This window comes from Amblyomma mixtum, chromosome 1 (genome assembly GCF_055824585.1).
Source record: "Amblyomma mixtum isolate Tamu chromosome 1, ASM5582458v1, whole genome shotgun sequence".
In the NCBI taxonomy this organism is placed as follows: domain Eukaryota; kingdom Metazoa; phylum Arthropoda; class Arachnida; order Ixodida; family Ixodidae; genus Amblyomma; species Amblyomma mixtum.
The window spans coordinates 12,135,300-12,158,711 of record NC_143012.1 but is presented as its reverse complement, the minus strand read 5'-3'; the positions used below and the strand labels follow the sequence as shown (position 1 = coordinate 12,158,711).

Genomic DNA, 23,412 nt, shown 5'->3' with positions numbered 1-23,412 from the left:
TCTGAACACTGACTGAGGCTATTTGTATGTTGTCATTGTACCGGTGTTTCCTTGGGGGTATTTTCTTGTACATTTTTATACATATTTGCGGTGTGCATTTGGATTGAACATTTGATGTTAACCGCCACCTCTTTCTCTCTCTCTCTCTCACCAGGTGGAGTACGTGGTGAAGTGTGATATGTCAGCGCTGCAGAGACTTCTGTACAGACACATGCAGACAAAGGGAGTTCTTCTCACGGATGGATCTGAAAAGGACAAGAAGGTACGTTCATGTCAGAGGGCTGGCATTATTGTCACTACGTCACCTGTGTCTCATCAGCTGGTGGCTACCTCTCCTGTGACTACCTTCACACCTGTTGCTGATTACGTAAAGGAAGCGCTCGCGCTACAGCTCTGAAAGATCTGCTTGCATATGGACAGTCTGCTTTTTGGGGCTGTTTCTTTATTACTCAAATGTATGTGCTTTACTGGCCTTTGCAAATGTACACGCGCAGCCATAAGTAAACGGGGCATGCTATTGCGTTCGAAGTGCAATCACGCTTTCTCCATTGGTGATGAAGAAGTGTTGTTTGTCTACAAGAAAGCCCACCAACCTCCGCCACCAGCATGCACGTACCACTGCTGGAAATTTCAGTTAGGTGACGCGTGTAAAATATTTGAAGACAGTTGCGTGCTCCGTTTACTTTTGTCCGTGCCTGCACTTCCAGTAGCAAATGAAGCGCGAACAAGACATTTGAACAATGAACAGCAAAACCGGAAGCTCTTAGGCAGTGGAAACCTCAGTACTAACGGAGGGTTGCATCACTTCGAGGGTGCGAGGGCTGTCTTTCCGGAGTGTTAATCAACCTCGCTCATATTTCCTCTCCTGGAGCTAATGCCGTGTTGGTATTTCTGGGTTGGCACTTCAGTTCTGTTGTTCGCATTTCATTTGTTACTGATAGGACATCTGCCATAAAAAGTTATGAAAGGCAACTATGTTGAAGAAATTTAATTTCTTTGTATGTTGCATGTTGCTCGAGATTTATTCGTGCAATGTGTGATATGCATGATAACAGTTAAGCTTCATGTACCTTTTCCAGAATGCATAGAAAGATTGCGCTGAAAATATTATTTCTTATTAATATTTTTGTCCGTAAATCTTTTTTGTCCATAGTGGTGGAATCTTTCTACTTGTCATTTACACTGAGGCACCACTGAGTGTCAGCCTCTTTCTATGTGAAGTACTATAAGGGGTTTTCTTGTAAAAGGGAAGCAAAATTGGAAACTGCCAAAAATGTGAAAATTTTCTGAATGAGAGGCTTCATCACACAAACCATGAACAGCTTGTGACAAGTGCACAGTTTCAGTGTGCTGGAAGAGCAGAAAGGTCGTAAGCAAGGGGAGCATGCATTGGCTAGAGACTGTCTCTAAAGGGGGGACACTGGTCTTAGACCTATTTTCCATATTTTTAGTCCAATCCTAATGAAACTGTACCACCTTGCTCAGGTTTTTATACTCCTTTCAACAATGAAATTACCTTTCTCATAAATTAGTCTGTTCCCAAGATAATTAAGTTTAATTAGTCATTCATTAGTAACTCGGAGCAAAAAAAACTGCTCAATAAAAAATCATTTCAGTCCATAGCTACATAGCATGGTGAGTAAAGAGTGCAATAATCGAAACCATTTTTCAGTTTTACCCTCATTAGTAATTTCACAGCACTTGGAATATCAGTGTTCAAGGTGTGAATGTAATGCATCGATGAACTTTGACAAATTATAAATTTTTGAAGGGCAGTTGAACAAATCTGCTTCGATTATTGCACACACTGTGCCTTCAGCTTCCCTTAGCAAATAATATGACATCTCTATTTGTCCTAGATGTTGAGATATCGACATACTAAGACAGCCAGATGTCCAAAATTTTCATGCCATTAAATTGTCTGCTGCTGCATAAATTCGGCCCACTCGATGATCTGAATTTAATATTATGGTCAAAATATTGATTTCTTGAAGGAAAAAATTGGTACAGTTGGAAAGTAATAGCTGTAGGTTCCACAAATGTCATTTTTTGAAAATTGATTTTTTGGTCACTTTTTGCTCTCAAAGACCAGTGTCCCCCCTAAAATGAAAATGAAATGACCAGCGGTGCATAGCTTTGCTCGGACGGCTGGCGAATGCGCGGCTGATAGCCATTGTCGCCATGGGCTGACAATGAAGCTCAGAAACCGAAACTAGGCGACCAGGCTGTTTTGGACTAGCGACGGGGGCTCTCTTATTGTCACCATGCCTTCCGTTCCGCGCACATCCTGTGTACATGGGCTGTAATGTGCCGTGAAAAAGTTGGGATTTTTTGCACGATCGCTGGCCACGGGCTTTCTCACGTTCTTCGCAGCTGGAGGTCCACTTGCAGAATTTCAGCGTCAGAACGTGAGCAGTCCACGCAGCAAACATCTTAGAAGTGAAGAGGACTCCTTTGTGCTATTTTCCTGGCACTTTAAGGGGGGACACTGGTCTTGAAAAAAAAAATTTTATTAATGAAGTCACAGTTAAGAAATCTTCAGGGAATATGTATTTTTGAGTGCCGATTCTAAATATGTCATTTAATTTCATGTAAAACAATTCCTTGAGCACTTATGCACTTTTTATGCTAGTATTTTGCGGAGAGTTTCGAAGAAAATTTGCTGCGGGAAACTCACTGAAATGTATGCCATTGGGTTCTCTTGACACCAAGGAATGCAATAAGGGTGAAATTGTCTTCGTGCCTATCATAGAACTTAAGTTACAGAGTTTTGAAGTTGTCGCCTCAGAAATGAGAAGGAAAATGTGTATTCCTGTGTGTGAAGTGGCAGCTTCAGTACCCTATTACTTAAGTTCTATGAGAACCAGGATGATAATTTTACCCTTATTGTATTCCTTGGTGTCAAGAGAACCCAATGGCATACATTTCAGCGAGTTTTATGCAGCAAATTTTCTTCAAAACTCTCCGCAAAATAGTTGCATAAAATGTGCATAAGTGGTCAAGGAATTGTTTTACATGAAATTAAATGACATACCTAGAATCAGCGCACAAAAATACATGTGCCCTGAAAATTTCATAACTATGACTAAGTTAATAAAATTTTCTTTTCAAGACCAGTGTCCCCCCTTAAACTTGACCTTTGGATAATTGGCCCAAATATTGTGGCTGTACCGCAGTTGCATTTCTGAAAGTCTGCGCGGTATTTGATCACTGCAGGGTATTAGAAAATTTTTGAAGATTCTGGAATTTTCGAATATTCAGAAATTCTTGAATATTCATTTCTCAAGTCGAATATGAACCAAATAACAAAAATACGTGTGTTCATATTCGAAATTTTGAATATTTATTTGGACACCCATAGTTTCTTGGAAAAAAGGAAGTGTTTTTGCGTAGCAAAAGTTTCACCCTTGAAGTTACTTTACTGTCTGCTGAGAGCATGTTGCAGTGAGCAGAAGAAAAATGGGAGGAGGAGGGCGTCTTCTTATTTCTTCTTTCCTTGTTTTGCACGTGCAGGGCAAGGGTGGCACCAAGACGCTGATGAACACCATCATGCAGCTGCGCAAGATCTGCAACCACCCGTTCATGTTCCAACACATTGAGGAGGCCTACGCCGAGCACATTGGTTGCACTGGGAGCATGGTGCAAGGGTGAGTGAGAGAGAGGGCATCCAGCGGAAAGAAACTGTTTCCCCCAAGATAGTATCGAAGAAAACATGTTTCAGGGCACTGTGAGAATGGAGTTCTTTTTGTGGCTGTCGTCCTTATTGCTTGACTTTGGTGTTGCAGACCCGACCTGTATCGGGTGTCTGGCAAGTTTGAGCTGCTGGACCGGATACTCCCCAAGCTGCGCTGCAAGCAGCACAGGGTACTCCTCTTCTGTCAGATGACCACCCTGATGACCATCATGGAGGACTACCTCACCTACAGGGGTCAGTGTTGTTCCCCCTCTGGTCACTTTCACTGCCAGCAGCTCTGTGAAAAATGCCTAGTGGAGGGCTTCTTATCATATCAACCATATGGATTTCTTCAATGGTATCAAAGTCTCAATGCATGAGGGCCCTTTCTTGCGCTTCCATTATAATTTTACTGCCATAGCCATGAACCAAAACCAGTGATCTCATGCTCAGGCTAAGTTGCAGAACACCACTATTACAGTACTACTGCATCACCATGGCTGCAGTGTTGTTCTGCAACAAGGTCCGAGCTTAACGCACTTTAAAGAACCCTAGCTGCTCAAAATTTATGTAGAGCCCTGCACTGTGGTGACTGTAATATATATACTGTGAACTGTGTGGGAGCTCTGTTGGTGTTTGGCCTGATTTGCAGGGTACCGGTACCTGCGTCTCGACGGTACAACCAAGGCGGAAGACCGTGGTCAGTTGCTGGAAATGTTCAATGCCAAGGAATCTCCCTACTTCATCTTCCTGCTGAGCACCCGGGCTGGCGGCCTGGGTCTCAACCTGCAGGCGGCTGACACTGTCATCATCTTCGACTCGGACTGGAACCCCCACCAGGTGGGCAGGGAGTCCGCGGTTGGGTTGAAGAGATCTGGTGCATCTGAAGCTTGTCTGGTTGTTCATGCCGAGAGGATTATGCTTGTACTTTTACCTCTTGTGCTGTTGTCATACGGACAGTGTGCTAGCCTATGTAGATCACATCTGATAACCAGCTTCAGTTTATTATTGTCAAGCAGTTCTTACAACACCCACCATGCAGCACTAGTGCTTATCATTGTGATGAGCAATATATGATAAGCAGCATGAGCACTTTGTTGAGAGTTGTTCCTTCGTGCTGTCTTCGGGAACAAACTTACACCAACAAGCCCAACTTTCTATGCTTGTGCATTCGTCTTGTGTACTTACAGGACGGTTGTGTGTAATACGACTGTTTAAGCCCTAGTTGTGGTGCGAGAGGGGTCAGGCGTTCTCGCTTCCGATCTCGAGCTCGCCAAATCGGTTGGGGTCTGCTTCCTACACAACATTTCAGTGTAGAGGATGTTTTATAGCGTTCTGGTTTAAACTGTACCATTCAGAACGGAAGCTGACTTTTGTAGCTGTTTTTGGCGAAAGCAAAAAAAAAAGAAAGGCATGTTTGGATGCGCAAACAAAAAAGGTTGGCTGGCTGCTCGCAATAACTTTGTTTAAGCGGAACGTCGCTCTGAAAATTGTTCATTGTTGGGGGAAATAATTGTAGTGCCTTAAATGGTTTTGCTGGTGGGGAATCGGAAATACAGTCAAGTCCACTTATAACAATACTGGTTATAACAATATATCGGATATAGTAATGGTCGGTCATGGCACCATCAGCTTTGCCATGCGTTCTATGGTAAAATAAACTGCTTATAGCAATGCTGTCAAGGCACATTATTGGTTATAACAATTAAATCTGGTAATTGAGTGTCAACCATTACAGAAAAAGAAAAGAAATGCTACAACCACACCAGCAAAACCATGCTTACAACACAAAAGCGTGCATGTGTGGGGCCGACCAATGCACTAAGCTGGCGAAGCAACGCCACGAAAGCAAAAGAGGCAGGCGTCATCGTGTCAGGGGAGCTGCTGCATTGGCTACGCACGCCATGCGTACCCCTAATCAGTCAGTGCAGCGCGCGTGCATGCAGCCAGCGCGGTTGTTCTCTTGTCAGCTGTCACCGCACCCTTGGTTCTGCATACTTCTTGAATTTCTCATAAGAATAGCTTCCAAAAAGATGGCTTGATTCCTGTAACATGGAGGTGCACAACTCCCGGTGGCGCAGTGATGGCGGTGCTTTGGTCATCGGTGAACGGTGAACATTGTTCCGGTTCCCTGAAGTTCGATTTAACGAGCTTTTACAGGCATTAGAATTATCAAACCCCTCTGGGTATTTATTGTCAATAAATGCTCTGAAGTTTGTCATCCTTTCTTTTTTTTTGGCACAACCCTGTTATAACAATTATTGTTTATAACAATGGTATTTCCATGGCACTTGAATATTGTTATAAGTGGGCTTGACTGTACTTCGTTGTGGCAGCGTTTATTGTAATGGGGTTTTTGTACTGTGTACTGTGCTTCTCTTCCGTACTGTAGCCACTAGCTTTTTCATGTGTGCAATAGTGTGTTTGCATATCATGCCTGCACAGTAAAACAGGCAAGCCTACTCGGCTGATTCAGGCCCGTGACTAGAGCTTTATCAGTGTGGAGACATCCGAAGTATTTAATAGATGGCATTGCGACTTAAGCAGGGAACACATGTCCGGCAACGCGTCCGGCGCGCCGCTCCGGTCGCCGCTTCCGAACTGCCGCACCACAGCAAGCAGGGACACACAGGGAGCGGTGAGCATCGCTGTGCCGCTCAACCCAAGCTCCGCCCACAACCGGCGTCGCACTTCGCCGCCGCGCAGTAGTGCCTGATCGCTGCTTGGCTTGGTGTACAAATATTGAAAGAAAAGACGGCATCGCCTTGTTATCAGAAAGACTGCCAGCTATACTCGAGCGGCGACAAAGCATGCCTGCTTATGTTGCGAGCTTTCGGCAACGGCACCGCTCGCGGGCGCTCTGGGCAACGAGCTCTGCTGCTGCCTGTCTGCCGAGGTCGTCGCTAGGCCTATAGCCTGCATCGCATCGAAGCGGCAGGGGCCGGCGCTTCAAAAGTCGCCTGCGCTATAATTGAAGGCCTATTCTTCACTCCACTTTGCTGTCAACAGCATCATCTCACAATAAAATAATAGTACGGTCAGTTTCCGTGGCGCCTTCAGCAGCGGCTAGCGGGCGCCAGTCGAGCCGGACCCCAGCGTCGGGCCAGCTAGCGGCAGCTGCGAGGCGGTTCTCGCAACCGCTCGTACCACAGTTGTTACTTTTACCAGGAACTCGGTATTGGCCAATGAACCAGAAAAATGATATAATTTTTTCATTTCCCTATCCCAGGGTTTATTATTTACGTCAAGAACACTCATTAGCTCGTTTTTATGACGCCGGCAGACGGGATCCAGGCTGGCCGGCCGGCAGGCTCGGCTTACTTCACGTTCGCACAAGAAAATACAAAACAGCCATGCTAACAGAAAGAATGCTTCCTAGATTCACGCAACGACAACGTGCCTGTGCTAGAGTGGAGCTTTCGGCAACGACATCGCCTGCGCCAACGCCGGGCGACGAACTGCGCGCTAGTCCCCGACTGCCCTAGTCGACACTAGGCCTAGTGGTTTCGCATCGACGCCACAGCCGAGGGCTCTTTGGGACTGGCCAGCGCTCAAAAAAGGTGCTACGCTCGGCACCCCTTGTTCGTTCTCCCAAATCCGGGACTGTTTGAACGAAGACATGGCGTTCAGTGAAAACAGCGCCGCCAAATCAACCCTACAATTCAGCAGCCGACACACCGTTCACCTCTGTACCTCTGTCGTGCTCACCTGTGACGTCGTGAACTTGACGTCATCGTGACATTGGCGCTCTGCGCGCTCGCATTGGCTGCCACTGCCCGCCGGAGCGGCGTGCCGGACATTCACCGGACGCGGTGCGCCGGACATATCTACGCGATTTGATGCGTCCGGCGGTCGCCGGCTGGCCGGAGCGCCCGCCTGACATGTGTCCCCGCCTTTAATCAGTGTCCGTTGCAGAGTGCTGCTGCCTCACCAGCTGCATTCTGCTTCTAGTTTGAGGCGACGTTGTCTCTTCTTTTGTCAGTGGCTAATAGTGTTTTTAACTCAATCAAGACTGCAAGGAGAGTGCTTGAAAGAGGGACAGCTTTCACAAAGGTACATTGGCAAGAGAAGGGTAATGGAGGGAGAGAGCTAGAAAAACAAGTATGTGGCAGCAGCGTGGTGTTTTTGCACATATTAAATGCATAAATGTGTGCTTGAGTGAGTCGGTGTTCAAGCCTGTCTTAGTCTGTGACTGTACCTCTCTCGGTACGAAACAGCGACCCCCCAAGGTTGACGCAGTCCTCTCGTCTTGGTTGGGGGGATGCAGGACCTGCAAGCGCAGGACCGAGCCCACCGCATCGGCCAGAAGAACGAGGTGCGGGTGCTGCGGCTGGTGACAGTCAACTCAGTGGAGGAACGCATCCTGGCCGCCGCCAAGTACAAGCTCAACTTGGACGAGAAGGTCATCCAGGCCGGCATGTTCGACCAGAAGTCGACAGGCTCCGAGCGCAAGCAGTTCCTCCAGGCCATCCTCACCCAGGATGAGAACGATGAGGAGGCGAGTCATCTTTTATGTCTCTCATCCTCTACCACATCCGTTTCCAGGGTCTCTGTTTCAGTGTGTTGTTTCGCGCTGACTGTTTTGCCTTAGTACGACAGCATTGTGATCTGTATTCAACTGCAGGAGGAAAACGAAGTGCCGGATGATGAGACCATCAACGAAATGATTGCCAGGAATGAAGAGGAACTGGAGTTGTTCCAGGTATGCTTTTTTTTTTTGTGCAGTTTAAGTTGGTTGCATGGGCAAATTTTGCTGCACGTAACACAGGTTGTAATTATCGATACCTCCACTGACAGTTGTATCACTGATTGTACAGTCATCCACAGAACTTAGTAGAGCGCTTGAACGACGCTCTGGGGATTACGCTGGCATCATTTACGAGTGGCTTAGTGCTGCGCGTCGGTATTGCCATGGATCGTGATTAACTCGTCATGTCTTTAAAAGCTATATCAGGCTCGCCAGGCAGTGGTGGCTGCCTTAAACACCCAACAGATCATGCCGTTTGAACACTGTAGACAGGTGTGTGGACGATTGTACATGTATAGTCGTGGTGTAGAGGCGAGCATCCATAATCTCTTTTACATAACTGCCAACTCACCCAAATATTTCGGGAGACCCTTGAATTTCCACCAAACCCCTCGGTGCATGAACACGGTCTTATTTCTCTAAAAAATAACTTAACTTGGCGCTCTAATACTGTCGGTGAAGTGCCACCACTTTTAAAAATTTTGTGAGAAAATCTACAGCAGAAAATTTCTGAGGTGAGCAAAGTCTTATATATGGCAAAGTAACTCTTGAATAGACGAAGTACAACCTGTGGACAACGTACACTCGATGTTGCGTGCACCCCCCCTTTCCCCCGTTCACCTTCATTGCCTTCCTTATTTTGACATTAGCAGGTTGGAAGGTATGCTTTAAATCAAGTCCTTCTCCTGAGCATTCCTCATCCTTTTTTTTTTTTTTCTTGCAGAAAATGGACATTGACAGGAGGAGAGAAGAGGCCCGCAGTGTGAAGCGGAAACCTAGGCTCATGGAGGAAGACGAACTTCCAAAATGGCTGCTCAAGGACGATGCTGAGGTGAACGGGCTGAGCTGTTTCATAGTTCCGTTTTTTGCACTTCGGCCACAGCCATGTCTGTGCACTGTGCCTCAGACATGCGATGTGGCTTCCTCGCTCGGCAGGTGGAACGGCTAACCAATGAGGAAGAAGAGGACAAGCTGTTTGGACGGGGCAACAGGCAGCGGAAAGAGATCGACTACTCTGATGCCCTAACTGACAAGGAGTGGCTTCGGGCAAGTGCTCTATCTCCTGACATCATCTTTTTCCTCTGCCGCTGCTTTGCTTTAGATCGGTGTCTTAGTAAGCATGCAATGTCAAGGCTGATTAGTGCCAAACCCCATTATAATGAACACGAATATTACGAATTATTGGCCGTATCAAACTGCTCCTAAACATCTTTAACGAACACGTGCAGTGCTTACTTCATATATTGAGCGTGATTTGTTATGAAAGGGATATACTGAACTGCCAAGTGCCAAGCTGTGCCCGCTCGAATGACAGGCAGCAAGCTTTTCCTCGCAACACTAGTGACTGGTATGGCGCAGCGAGTGTTCACGTCACAGTTCACACTTCTCACACTTGCCAACAGTGCCAGGGAAGATATATCAGCATGAACAGTTAGTAGCCAGGCAGTTGGCACCCGTTTGCCCCTCTTGTACCCATCGATGGTGCCCGGGAACCAGTGGCATGGTCAGCTGAAGCCTTCCAGTAGCCATCCTGTGCTCACGTCCCATGCTCATATCTGCTTTCATGGAGGGTGAAAACGGCAATAGCTTTCGTTCTGAAATCCTTGATGTGGAATGACAAGACCTCTCCTCATGCGCATACATTGCCTGGTGCATGCCATGCAGCTAGGTTGATTCCATGTTTAAATGTATGTGGACTCACTGGTGTACATCACTGTTTTATGAATTGACATGACTACATCGGCCAACTCGTCTGTCTGTCCAACAATGACAGGCCATTGAGGATGGCAACCTGGACGAGATGGAGACTCGCAAGCGTTCCCGCAAGTCAGGCGGCAACAACGGCGCCTCGTCGAGCTCCGGCGGGGAGCGGGGCGGCAAGCGTAAGAGCGGCCCCTCCCGGCAGATGGCAGACGACGAGCCCGTGGTGAAGAAACGCCGTGGCCGCCCTCCCGTCGAGAAGGCCTCACCCAACCCACCCTCCCTGACCAAACAGATGCGCAAGCTCATCGACATCGTCATCAACTACAAGGACAGGTACTGGCAGTGGATGTGTAGTCTGCATGGAGTCGTGATTAGGTGTTGAACCTGGTTAACAGTATTAACAGCGATGTCATATAGTCTAGCCTAGAAAACGAAAGTGCTCCCAGACGTTTCGCTCCTTACGTGGCAAGTATGTGAATGTGGGAGTTTCTGGTTATGACGCTCTACAACAGATAATGCGTGTGTGTACAGCCGCCCCCCCCACTCACCCACCCATCCACCCAAACAGTCCCCATAAAGCTATTGTTAAAGTGCTGATGTACCAGGTGTCCGAAGTTCACAGGGTGTGCAAGGTGCAAAGAAGCGAACTGGATAGCTTTATGGCCACTTTGCATGCTGCTGGGTGTACAATGGAGCACCTGATAATAATTCAAGTTGTGAGTGGCAGAGAAAATAACTGGTCATTGTTTGCGCTTTTTCTTTTTCCACCCCTAGTGATGGCCGTGTACTAAGCGAAGCCTTCCTGCAACTGCCTTCAAAGAGAGAACTGCCAGACTACTATGATGTCATCAAGAAACCCGTTGATCTGAAGAAAATCAAGGTAAGAGTGAGGTGGTTCTTGGTGATGCAAGGAAGAACAACCAGTCATTTTACGTTTTTTTTTTCTACTCTCATTCTTGTTAGCCTAAGGCAAAATTAGGCAGGAAATGCCTAGCGCAAGTCAACCGATTTTATTATTTTTTATTTTAATTTGAAAGTCCGAAAAGGGGGGGGGGGGGGTCAACTATCAATCGAAACCAAAGCATTGCACCATAAATAAAGGCGAGACAAATGAGATATCGGGGATGCTACAGCGTGGTTGCAATTTTATGTTTGCTCTACGGCTCTACTCAGTAGAATTTGGCTGTTCTGCATGCTTGATCGGAAAGATTTGTCATTATTACTATTTTATTATATGTTATTTTTTTTACTTTTAACTGCATACACGGTGCTTATGGGAGTGTCAATAGTTGATGGAAGGGCCACTGTTCCAATCGTGGCGGCACTGCTGCTCGGAATGGCAGTGCTTCTGGGGAGTGTCGGTAGCTGATGGAAGAGCCGATGCAGCTCACACTTAGTTCACATGGTTTCTCTTTGGCTCCGTTTAACGTTTATTTGGCTTGACTGCAGCCCACGTTTTACCAGTTTTTAATATAATGCTTCGTCAATCGTCATTTGTGCTTCGGGGCTGATAAGCGTTCAGTGCTTCACTGCCACATTCAAGATGGCTGTCATCCTTTAAGAAACAAACAAACTGCTTGCTGGGTCACAACTTTGATGTTTCGGAACGCTTGATGCAGGTGTGATGGCTGCAGCGAGGCAAAATTTTCAGCTGTTCCACACGATGTTGTGGCGTGGTTCTTTGCGGATTGGAGGTTTTGCGAGGCGACGGTGTTAGAACAACATGCTGTGGGACCTAAGCGGCGATGATGAAAGCAGAACTAGTGAGGACGATGGCACAAGCATGGACGAGTAGTCTAGTGACTAATACATTTTAATTTTGGAATGTGCCCACGGTTACTTTTTTTTTTTTTTCTGACATGCGATATGGGGGTTCACTTTCAGTTGAGTCAACTTGCAATTGTGTAAATATGGCAATTCTGCTGTTAAGCCTGAAGCATTCAGTTCGAAATTATTCTAAGCATACTGTTTGCTTTGAACCAAAAGATGACTGGTCACACAAGCCTATCATCGGTCATAAAACTTGCGATAGTCAGCAGTTGGTCCGTCTTCCTCATTTGCGTTCTGTTTTGTGCACTGTTCCTCAATGCTGTGCTCCCCGTCCTACCTGCCACCCTTTTTGCGACAGGCCCGCATCCGCGAGCACCGGTACCGTACCCTGGACGACCTCGAGGACGACTTCATGCTGCTGTGCATCAACGCCCAGACATACAACGTGGAGGGCTCGCTCATCTACGAGGACTCCATCGTGCTGCAGTCGGTGTTCACCAGCGCCCGCGAGCGGCTACAGAAGGACGGTGACCTGGCGCTGGGCACCGACGACCAGGACACGGACGAGGACGGACCCTCGACCGCGGCGGAGCATGGCTCGGAGGTGCGCCCCCTCTCGCTGGTGCTGCACACTTAGGCGGTCGATCAGGGCCCACCAGTCTCTTTTCTGTTTCACGCGTGAATAACACCCTAACACAATTTCTCTTCCCCCTGCATCGTGCACTGCTCGGTCGTTCATTGCCTGTTTAATATTCATCCCTTCAAAAACATATTAACAGATATGCATCTTGTTGCGAGGCACCGTGATGTGAGCTGTTTGCAAATGGGACGTTTCCACATCATAACCGCGGCTGCCTGTCAAGAGCATTTACTTTCACGCGACATTGTGTGTCTTTGGCATCCTGTTTTGTGTTTGCATAAAACTGATTTATTGTTCACCGATTGCTGCTGTGTGGTTGAATTCTTCTGCAGTCTAGTGAATGCACGTGTATTGTTCTAGTGTAGCAAGTGTCAGTTGCATGCAGAGCTAATGCTTGCATCCTGAACAGGTTTGTCTCTCATTAACCTAGTTGCAGTACTACCGATGCACACCATCTAGTGCCCAGCACACCTCAAATGCGACATTGAATGCTGTTCACTAATCCTTTTTTTTTTTTTTTGGTGGAGTTTAAGGGGGGACCCTGGTCTTGAAAAAAAAATTTATTAATCTAGATATAGTAATGAAATTTTCAGGCCACATGTATTTTTGTGTGCTGATTTTAGATATGTCATTTAATTTTGTGTAAAACAATTCCTTGAGCACTTATGCAATTTTTATGCAAGTCTTTTGGAGAGAGCATATAAGAAAATTTTCTGCAGGAAACTCGCTGAAATGCATGTCATTGGGCTCTCTTACACCAAGGAATGCAATAAGGGTGAAATTATCATCCTGGCTATCATAAAACTTGAGTTACAGGGTACTGAAGCTGCCACTTCACAAACAGGAATATACACACTTTTCTTCTCATTTCTGAAACGACAACTTCAAAACTCTATAACTCAAGTTCTATGATAGCCAGGATGATAATTTTACCCTTATTGCATTCATTGGTGTCAGGAGAACCCAATGGCATGCATTTCAGCGAGTTTCCTGCAGCAAATTTTCTGCACAACTTTTCCCAAAATACTTGCATAAAAATTGCACAAGTGCTCAAGGAATTGTTTTACACGAAATTAAATGACATATCCAGAATCAGTGCACAAAACTACATGTGGCCTGGAAATTTCATAACTGTGACTTCATTAATAAAAATTTTTTTTCAAAGACCAGGGTCCCCCCTTAATGTTAGCATTGATAGGTGCATAATCGGCGTCTGCGGACTCTGTGTGGTTCAATCTGACCACGTTGCGCAGTGGCCCATTGTTTGTCAGGAGCAGAGGCTTGGCCCATTCAGCTGTGTTGGAAGCTGAACACTGTGTCACCTGCTGGAGGATGCTTGCACATTGCAGAGAAATTCTGCGCTGTTTACGATACATCCAGGACAGATTTGTTCCATCATTCATGCAGTGTGAGCACTGTGCATAGCCGTGAATAACTCCTTTCAAGACAATCTCTACTTTCGGAAGCATCCTTCCACGTGACCCTTGCTTCCTGTTGTCTCTGCTCCTGCATCAAGACGCATCCAGAAGATAGATGGAAGTGTGAGCCCGAACCACGAGGCAACAACTCCAAGTTAGTTTATTGGGTGGCTGCGCCATTGGTTTTTAGGCTGGCCGCTTCCTTGACACCCCTAAACAGTGGACTGCTGTGTAAGTGTTGGGTTAATGAAAGCACTGGTGTGGGACAGTTGTACTTCGCTTAGCACAAATTGTACACGACATTGCTGCGGAGACACCCATCATCCGATTTTCGAGGGGCTGCCAATAGCTCGAGATGCTCAACTAGATCACAGCCCATTTCTGGAGAGAACACAGCACACTTCGTATATTCACTCCTAATGTGCCCTCTGTTGTGGCGCACTTTCAGTTTTCATGGTCAGAAAAGAACTTCAAGGTATGTACTGCTCATGTCATTTCATACCATCTCAAGGCAGGTGTCATGAAAAAATTGGATGACAACACCAGTGCAGTTTCAACCCTGGTTCATTAAAACCAACACCATCATGCACACATTACACTGTCTGCATTACACAATGCCAGCTGCATTGTGAAAGTGGGCTGTACAATGGAGAATGGCTTTGTCCTATGAAGGCTGGTATCTTTCCCTTCGTTTCTTTTTTTTTTTTTCCTTTGGAACACTGCCTTTGACGCCGGCCGGGGGTTAGAAGTGGCCTTGCAAGCATGCGCCCGTGCATCCCATTGTTGCTTCGCTTGGCTTTTCTCAACTAACATCTGTGTGAACTAGAATAAGAAGCTCCCTGTTTTGCTCTGCTAACAGTTCAGCATCATTGAAACTGTTATGTTTCATTCATCAGCTTTGGCTGCTTGTTGTGTGCATCCTCACTTTCGAATTTTCTTCTCCCTGAAAAGCACTTCAGCCTGTGCTTGATTCATCTGCGGCTGCTGCATCATGACGCTAAGTATCTTCCATTCCCATCGAGAGAGTGGCAAGTTCTTCCACTTGCGGCAAGGGTCCAGTTTTGTAACGGCGGCCTCTTCTCTTTGCCCGAATGTTACAGGAAAAGACCAAGAAGCGCAAGAGCCGTCACGTGCGACGGTACATCAGCGACGATGACGACACAGAGGAGAGTGACTAGCTGCGACGGTGTGCCCCCGTCTCCTCTTCCCCTCTTCCCTTCGTTTGCACCACATCGATCGTCCACACTTTTTTTTTTGTCCGTGACATGGAAGAGACCTTGCAGAGTTTGTTTCCTTGTCAGTTGTTCCATTCATTTGTATATCTATTTTCTGTATTTTTTTTTCCCCCTTCGTCGTCGCAGTCTTTGTTTCTGCTCCTTGAGAAACCGCTTTTACATGGTTTCTCTATCTTTGTATCTCATCTCTCTCGCACTTGTGCGGGGAATAAACTGCTGCTGTCTCCCATGTGGAAGAAGTGTCCCATGCCATCATCAAAACAGTGCCTCCCAGTATAAGCTTAAACTAAGTACGAAGATGCTTTTGCGAGTGCTCTCAAAGGGGAGGCCTTTGAGTAACATCACAAGCATCCTCCGACACATTTTGGTCATTTCAGTTATGCAGTCCGTAGCCCTTTCAGACGCATATTGTGTTCTACTATCGAGAAAAATCTAAGATTATGTGTGTGTATATAATATTTCGAACCTCCTATTACACAAAAACAACATGAATGGCTCTAAAGCTTTAGGATTTCATGCACTGCGCCCACTTCCATGCTCACGGCTTTGCATCCTCATTTTTCTATCAAACACACTGATGCCTAATTAATTATTTTCCTTGTCATCCAAAGCTGTCGTCGTAACTAGAGCACGGGTACAGTGTCCTTCTATAAAACATTTCACGCTATCAGAGAAGAAAAGTGACAGCACTAGACAGTACTTCCTACACGCGCTGCAGAACTTTGCGACGTTCATCTCTGTTTGTTAGTTTGGAAAAGCGGTTCTTTTTGGCACGGTGCCGGGGTCGGTGGTGCGGACACTTCCTCCCCCTTATTACAGCGATAGCTCTATTCAGCTCAAAACTAGTTTCAGTCCATGTGTTCGTATGACCTTCAAATGCCCTTCGGACTCGACAGTCTCATAGCAACAGCCTTAAAAGTCGGGTGCCAAAGCATACTTTGACTACGGCCAATGCAATGGGGTCTCCAAACTGGAGCAGTGGGAGGCCATTCTGCACAGCAAGGACCCTGACCAGCAACGAGGACTGGTTCACAGGGCTAATGCTGTGGCGCAGGCCAATGGTCTGCCAGAATAAGAGGACCACCCAAGACTCTCAGAACTGCCATTCATTCAATAAAGTTTTCAATCTCCAAATTAGACCGGGGTCGTTTCCAAAATATTTCCCACTCCACCCCCGAAATAGGTATGACCATTTTGGACCAAAATCTATTTCCAGGCTAATTTGAATGTACCTGATATGGCGGCAGTCTCTAAATTTAACCCTGACCATTCCAAAACTTGGCCCACCCTTGAAGTTTGACCTTCATGATTTGCACCAAAATCAATGTCCAGGCTAATTTAAATGTGCTCGATACAATGGCAGTCTCCAAATTTGACTTGGATCATTCCCAAATTTGGACCAGAATCGATGTACGGGCTAATTTGAATGTGTTCGATACGATGGTAGTCTCCTAATTTAAACTAGGCCATTCCCAAATTTGGCCCACCTCCGAAATTCGACCATCGGTTTGAATTTGAATGTGCTCATTGCGATGAAAGCCCCCAAATTTTACCCGGGCTACTTCCAAATTTGGCCCAGCCCATTCTTGAAATTCAACCTTGCTCATTCTGCTGGTTAGACCTTTTAGAATTAAATGTTGACATTTAAATGTTATCCGAAGCACGTCATTTAACAATATTCGAGTGATAAGACTAGCAAGAACAGCTATCGCTCGACCATTCGGTGTAACATAGTTAAATCACTGCTAGTTTTTTTGCGTACACAAGCATGCGTCGCGACATGCATCGCAGTTGTCTGCATTGTTGCCCTGCTATGGCGCTGTCACCTGCTTCATACAGCTCTCACCTGCCGCGTCGCAGTGGCTCCTGTGTGCGCGCGTTTCCCATGCAGATGTGTTTCGCGTCGTTCTTTCATCTTTTTTCTTGCTTTCCATTGACGAGCTTCGAGTGTTAGTAATACTGCATCAGGAAAAGGGTAAGGTACGTCTGGTTTAATGTCTGGCATCTGTAGGTGAGCTAAAGAGCGTAGTGGAGGGCTCTGGATTAATTTTGGCCACCCACGGTTCTATAATGTGCACCGACGTCGCACATCACCCAGATACTGTGCACATTTAGTAAATTTCCGCGACTCAGCTTGGTATATGCAACATTGGTGGCAGAACAGCGCACTGCCATGCAAACAACTTTCCTTCATCATATCCTAGTTTACAGCCGACACAGTTCATCACCTACCCTCATGCACGAAGCTCCAGCATTCAAATAACATTGCACAGTACGCACTTTTTATGTATGTCATGCCGTTTAGCTGCGTACTGGCCACCTTATGGGTTCATTTGTCGTCTACGTGCCCCTGTCAAGTCTTGTTCATGGGTACACACAGACGACCCGGCATAATGCAGATTAACGGGCTGCTTCTTTCACTGAACATTTACAGGATGTTCTGTATTTATCTGTCTGGGTGGTAGAAAAATTCTGCGCAAACTATTGGCCTATTTCGGCTCAACCACAAACCACAAGGTAGCTTATGATGGTTTGCATTTTTTTTTATATATATAAATCATTTAACATCGAAATTTGCCTAGATTACCTGGATACGGCGAAAAACTGCAGTCGCCTGCGCGCAAAATTTTCGTCGCGAATCACACAGCACTCGCAGCGCAAAGGCAGACGGCTCTTTCTTTGAGCAAGGCGCTTTTGTGGATTCAAGGCCGCCATTCCCAGAGAACCACTTTAATACAGGTTTTTTGGTTGCATTTCTTTGTACCGCAGAGGCTTGCCGTCCAGTTTAAGACAGCTGCAGTCCATTCGAGTAGTAAATGATGTCACAATGTCTGCAAAACATGCACGACACTGCAGCAATAGAACAGAGAGCACAGTCGACTTTTCTATGGTTGCAATGTTGCTGCTCTAGTGCAACTATACAGGAAGGAAGAAACCTGGGGCACACAACTCGGACACTTTACTTTACTTACTTTTTGCACACTTTTACTTTTATTGTACTTTAGCTCTTAGCTTTTGACTACCACACTCCAGCAGTGCCACATCTCTATGCACCTGAAAACACGAAGGCAGCTACAGTGTATTCCAACTGTGTGGAGGACCAAGAAATTAGTGCATCCTGCCAGCTGAGAATTCGCACGGAATAGTGTTGCCGCTCTCAATGAACTACCTAAGGAACAGACCTGGGCCTGTATTCCAGCAGTGTGCACTAAGCCAACATGTCCACTTCGATCCATTGCAATCAGCTGGAGCCTCGGGAGGTGACGACACCTGACCTGTCCTGTCAGTTACATTAATAATCTCAGTTGAAGCTTGTCATTGTATCAGTAGTGCAAAAGTGACTACTTGTGCTATAGATACATGGCTTTGTATTAACGTGTTTAAACTAAAAATGGGTGTCTGTGTTTTATTTAAAGGTGAAGGGTGCTTCTAACGTGATCCGAGATGTCGGCAGCGGCATTGGCTGCTTTTTGCAGAAAACGCTGCCCATCAGGACATGTCCGTTAGCAGAGTCTTCAGAATATGGCCCCCAGGGAGTATGCATCGCTTACAGTTGACTTTGGGCTTGGTTTTGAGTTTGGCATTTTGGCAGGGCTGCACCTTGTCTGCACAGAGTGCAATCCGATTGCGGAGGTCACAACAAACGTCTTCTTCCGCACAGTGCGCACAGCACTGCAGCGATCGTGGCTGCTGAAGGAAGAGCTCGGTCAGCCCGCATCTCCATGTCGGTAGAGCAGGTGCGTCCGCAGGCTGCTGCTCTGGCTGAAGTGCTGCTTGCAGTGGCGACACACAAACGGCCGCTCACCGGTGTGGCAGCGCTTGTGCCGATTCAAGTTGCTCGGGTCGGTGAAGGCACTCGGGCAGAGGTCACACCGGTACGGCCGCTCGCCCGTGTGCACCCGGGCATGGATGCGCATGTAGCTGCGGCTACTGCACCGGTAGCCACACTGGTCGCACTGGACCAGCCGCCGACTGTTGTTGGCATCAGCGATGACGTGTGGAGGCCTCGTGTCCCAGGGAAACACCACCAGGGCACCTGCACGAGCAGCACATCGGATTAGCAGGGCTGTGATGGATGGGCCCATCTATGAGGAGGACAGCTTCTTCTGTGCTATATCTTTTTCTTGTGTGTGTGTGTGTGATCTATCGCAAGCCAGTGTGCCAAGAAATCATAAAGAAAGAAAAACTAAGAAAAAACGTAATTTGATATTTGCCACCAGCCAAAAGCAGTATGTCCAGTAGTTTTTAGTCGATATAGTTGTACCCGCTGCGGTGGCTCAGTGGTTACGGCGCTCGGCTGCTGACCCAAAAGACGCGGGTTCGATCCAGGCCGCGGCGGCCGAATTTCGATGAAAGCGAAATTCTAGAGGCCCGTGTGCTGTGCGATATCAGCGCACGTAAAGAAGCCCAGGTGGTCGAAATTTCCGGAGCCCTTCACTACGGTGTCTCTCATAGCTTGAGTTGCTTCGGGACGTTAAACCCCATTAAACCAAACCAAACCGATATAGTTGTAACACTTGTTTTATGCATCTGACTAAAACTAGCTAGCCAGCTAAAGTTGGCGTTAAAGTCAGCCACGGAGGTCCGAATGCAGGAAGACGAATTTCTCTTCCCAGTTTTGGCAATCACGTTAATTTTTAGTTCCAGGCAATCCCATAAACTATGACTACAGGGGAAGGAGGGTGGCTCAATGTGAAATTTACATGCTGCGGGTTGGCTCTGCGGGGAACCATTCATCATGTGGTGCGCAAGTGATGTGTGTAAAGTTCTCGTTTGTGCTTGTAGGAGTAGAAATCCTTATTCCCTGGCGAGTGATGTGAGAAGTTGATTGTGCAGTTGAGCTACTATGGCACAGTTCAAGCAGCGAAGGTAGGGTCACTGTGGCCTGAAAGACAGGCTTGCTAGGACCAGGATCAGGATGCATGGCGATATATACAAAGCAATAAACAAGGAACAATCAAAGGCTATCTCTTCCGTTTCTCCTTAACCTGATTCTTCCAAGTCCGTAGAATGCACGCTACACTGCAATCAAAGCATTCTAATAAAGCACAAGAGAACAGAAAGGAAGCAGAGAAGATTTGCTCAATACCAGCTGGCGTAGAACCAGGCTTTTATAATACACAACTCATGAAAGAGTAGCAAATGCCCTTTAAAAGATGCTTTCCGACCAATGGCACCAACCTACTGTCATATACTGCCATGCAGGCCAGGTGCGATCGAGCTTTTACTGTAGTAAGTGTCTGGTCAAATAAAGCTGTTAATTTTTCAATCTCAAGAATCGCAGTAAACTCCACTGCGTCCAAATTTAGATAAAAACATGGACCTACTTGGCAAGTACATGTACATATAGCCTTGTGTAGCAGCGTCAATTTTTTCGTTACACTGTCTTAAGTTTATGTTTACTATCAAGTGCTCTAAAATCAGAAGGTTCCTGGCAATCTCTTGTTCAATTAGTTACCCCATAACCTGAGCAGGTTCAAATAGTGGGATTTGCTCTATCCAGTGCAGACTGGATTGTGCTTATCTGGATTTTTACAGACCCTCCTGCTTGAATAAAACACAAAAGACTATTATAACAATGCCCTATGTCATGCAAAAAAATAAACTGAGTAAAGTGAACACGAGACCTCATAGTCATGTGAGGTATAGCATGTCATTCTGAGCACTCGTGCCTTGCAATGTTTACAACTTAAGCACATACTAATTTGTCAGCCAGGCCCATAAAACAAATCTGGAGCTTCCTATGGTGAACAAGTCTTATGCATGAAGTCATATATTGGCGTTCTATGACGAAGTCTTCAATATTGGTGGTAACCAAACTGAACAAAAGAGAGCGGAAGAGAAATCAAGTACGTAGTCTCATTTGCATCTGATAAAGGCTTCCAATTCTTGTGACTGCTGAATGAGATGCAAAACACTCATGTCATCGTACATCAGGGCTGCTGAAGCTCAGCTCAAATACAGCTAGCCTGCAAGCATTTCTGAATTTATAAACCATAACAAAAATTAACTATATCTCTTCCTCCGCGATTCTACACACACAGCACATGACCAACTTTTCCGTCCACAGGAAAGAATAACATATCGCACAGTGTGCTTCGTTCAGGTAATGGTACTGTGGTGATGGAAAAACACAAAGACCGCTTAGTTAAAAACTACAGACAATCTTCTATAGGCAAGCTAAGCTGGCCGGTACAAACATTGTCAACGCTCGGCAACATAAGATTAGACACACACTTTTACAAAACAAGAATATGAGAGTGTCCACGAGTTCAAGCACATGCATCATATAATACAGCCCGTCACTCACATGCTATCCTGCAATTCCCAATGCACACTCCACAATGATAGCCTCTGTGATGTTCAAGCACAACTGGCGTGAATATACCTGGTATAGTTACGGCAATGGCATTATTACTAGTGGAAAAAATGTTTTCACCATTTTTTTTTACAATGTTGTCCTTATGAGAAAACCTGAAGAAAAAGCAAAAAAAAAAAGCATGCAAGCAAAGCGGGGTGCACCTCTGTTGAAACCAAACGCATTGAAAAATACTCTGCTATTAAAACACAAATTTTTTTTAAAAAATGAGAGACAAAGAATACACACTCATTCCTTGAAAGGCCACTGACGATAAACTAAAGCTGGCCTGTATTATGACAATCTAATGACAAAGACTTTGCTTTTACTGAAAATGGAGCTTTTATGAGTCATAAAAGGGCAGAAACCAAAGCAAAACTTTTGCCGCCACCAGCTGATTTTGCAAGTAAACTGCAGTGTCTCAACAAAGCTCTTTGGGCACAAATTCCTGAGGCTTGGCTACTTCAGCATTCACTGCAAAACAATGATCACAGAGTACTTTCTGGTGTAGACATCACGAGTCTGAATGGAGTGGCGGAAAAAATTTAAAATGCAATTTTCTCAACCATGAATGTGGTTTGTACTGCTCGATAAATATCAAATGACGCAGAAAGAGCTGTAAAATCGATTTTTACTATAAAAAACTGGTTGGAGTTGTCCTTTTAAATCCTCGTGCTCAGCAAAAGCAATGCACTGCAACAAAAGTGCAAACATAAGGGCACACACCAGTTTCAACATGGCTCACACGAATGACATATCACATCAGAAAGTAAACAAGGAACACTCAACATCAGTCAACATTTCTGGCATTCAAGGCGGTGTTTCTTGATGCAGCCTGTCTGGTTAAAATGCATGGTGCAGTGCACACACTGGTAAGAACGTTCCCCCATGGAACGCCTTGTGACGCAAGTGCTTGTTCAGGTTGTTGTGGTCTCCAAACTCAGCCGGGGATACGGTGCAGCAGTAAGGCCATTCGCCGGTGTCCACACAAATGAGGCTTCGCAGGTAGGCATCATCCATGCAGTTGTGCAGGCTGTAAGGGGCACGAAAATCTGACCCCTTCTTCTTTAGAGAGGAGATTCTGCTCAATGTAGCGTAGAGGATGAAGCTCCCAAAACGATGATATGCATGCGTGGAATGGAAAAGGAAGAAAAATTATTAAGTGTGCATGTGTGCATGCAGCTGATGCACAAACCAAACGCGAATCAAGATGCATGCTAACTTGAGCACAAAACTAGAGTGCTGGTAGTTTCACTGGATACAATAGCTCTAACAAGAAATTTGGCACGTTTCAGGTAGTGCTAGCATAGATGAGGCCAGATAATTGTCTTACACTAACTTCTTTCAGAATATGAAAGTTATTATTATTCAATTTACTGGCAAAATATCCCTGGTATTTGCAGAGAACTAACTTGTGCAACAAATGGGCAACGTTTGCCGGTATAAGTATTGCCAGCAGACTGAAATTTGAAAGAGGCTGCATTCCATGGCACTATCTCACAAGTGTTTGGCTAACATTTCAAATATACAAGAGTGTGGTTCGGGACAGAAGTTTCTAGACCACATGAGCGACAGCAAAAAAATTTAAAGGAGCATTCACATAAGTGACGGGTTTCAGCATCAGTTGTACGTGTAAGGGGGATGCAGTAAAAGAATGTTATCAGAAAATGCGCTTCGAGGTTCAGTTAACTAATTCGCCATGCGACCATTATTGTGACTTGTGGGTCATGTATACTCCGTCTCGTAAGTTCCTTGCAGCATTGACGAAGGTAGAGACCTCATCAGCCAATCAGGCAAGCCCATTAAACATGTTCCTCCACGACTTGTCGTCTGCAGTGACGAACACAGATATGGTTAGAAAATAGCC

At 45.9% G+C, this 23,412-nt stretch overlaps 2 protein-coding genes across 2 annotated transcripts in view; one reads left to right on the top strand and one right to left on the bottom strand.

Moving 5' to 3' along the window:
- Nucleotides 1-15,416, top strand: part of brm (ATP-dependent helicase brm) — a 32,359-nt gene extending 16,943 nt beyond the window's left edge. The window contains exons 17-28 of the mRNA XM_089542860.1: nt 155-262; nt 3,514-3,647; nt 3,786-3,928; nt 4,326-4,513; nt 7,941-8,171; nt 8,298-8,375; nt 9,145-9,252; nt 9,357-9,467; nt 10,195-10,457; nt 10,899-11,004; nt 12,253-12,498; nt 15,053-15,416. Of these exons, the coding sequence (XP_089398986.1) occupies nt 155-262; nt 3,514-3,647; nt 3,786-3,928; nt 4,326-4,513; nt 7,941-8,171; nt 8,298-8,375; nt 9,145-9,252; nt 9,357-9,467; nt 10,195-10,457; nt 10,899-11,004; nt 12,253-12,498; nt 15,053-15,130 (1,794 nt within the window). The 3' untranslated portion in view covers nt 15,131-15,416. The remainder of the gene's footprint in view (nt 1-154; nt 263-3,513; nt 3,648-3,785; nt 3,929-4,325; nt 4,514-7,940; nt 8,172-8,297; nt 8,376-9,144; nt 9,253-9,356; nt 9,468-10,194; nt 10,458-10,898; nt 11,005-12,252; nt 12,499-15,052) is intronic.
- A 2,458-nt stretch (nt 15,417-17,874) lies between these two features.
- On the bottom strand, nt 17,875-19,637 carry LOC149365477 (uncharacterized). The gene has a single exon (XM_089542835.1). It carries the CDS (start codon nt 19,270-19,272, stop codon nt 18,895-18,897), a length of 378 nt encoding a protein of 125 aa, XP_089398961.1. The 5' UTR covers nt 19,273-19,637; the 3' UTR covers nt 17,875-18,894.
- Between the last annotated feature and the right edge of the window lie 3,775 nt (nt 19,638-23,412).

Coding starts and splice junctions, on each gene's coding strand:
- LOC149365477 (XM_089542835.1), bottom strand. CDS start 19,272: ATGGGCCCATCCATCACAGCCCTGCTAATCCGATGTGCTGCTCGTGCA.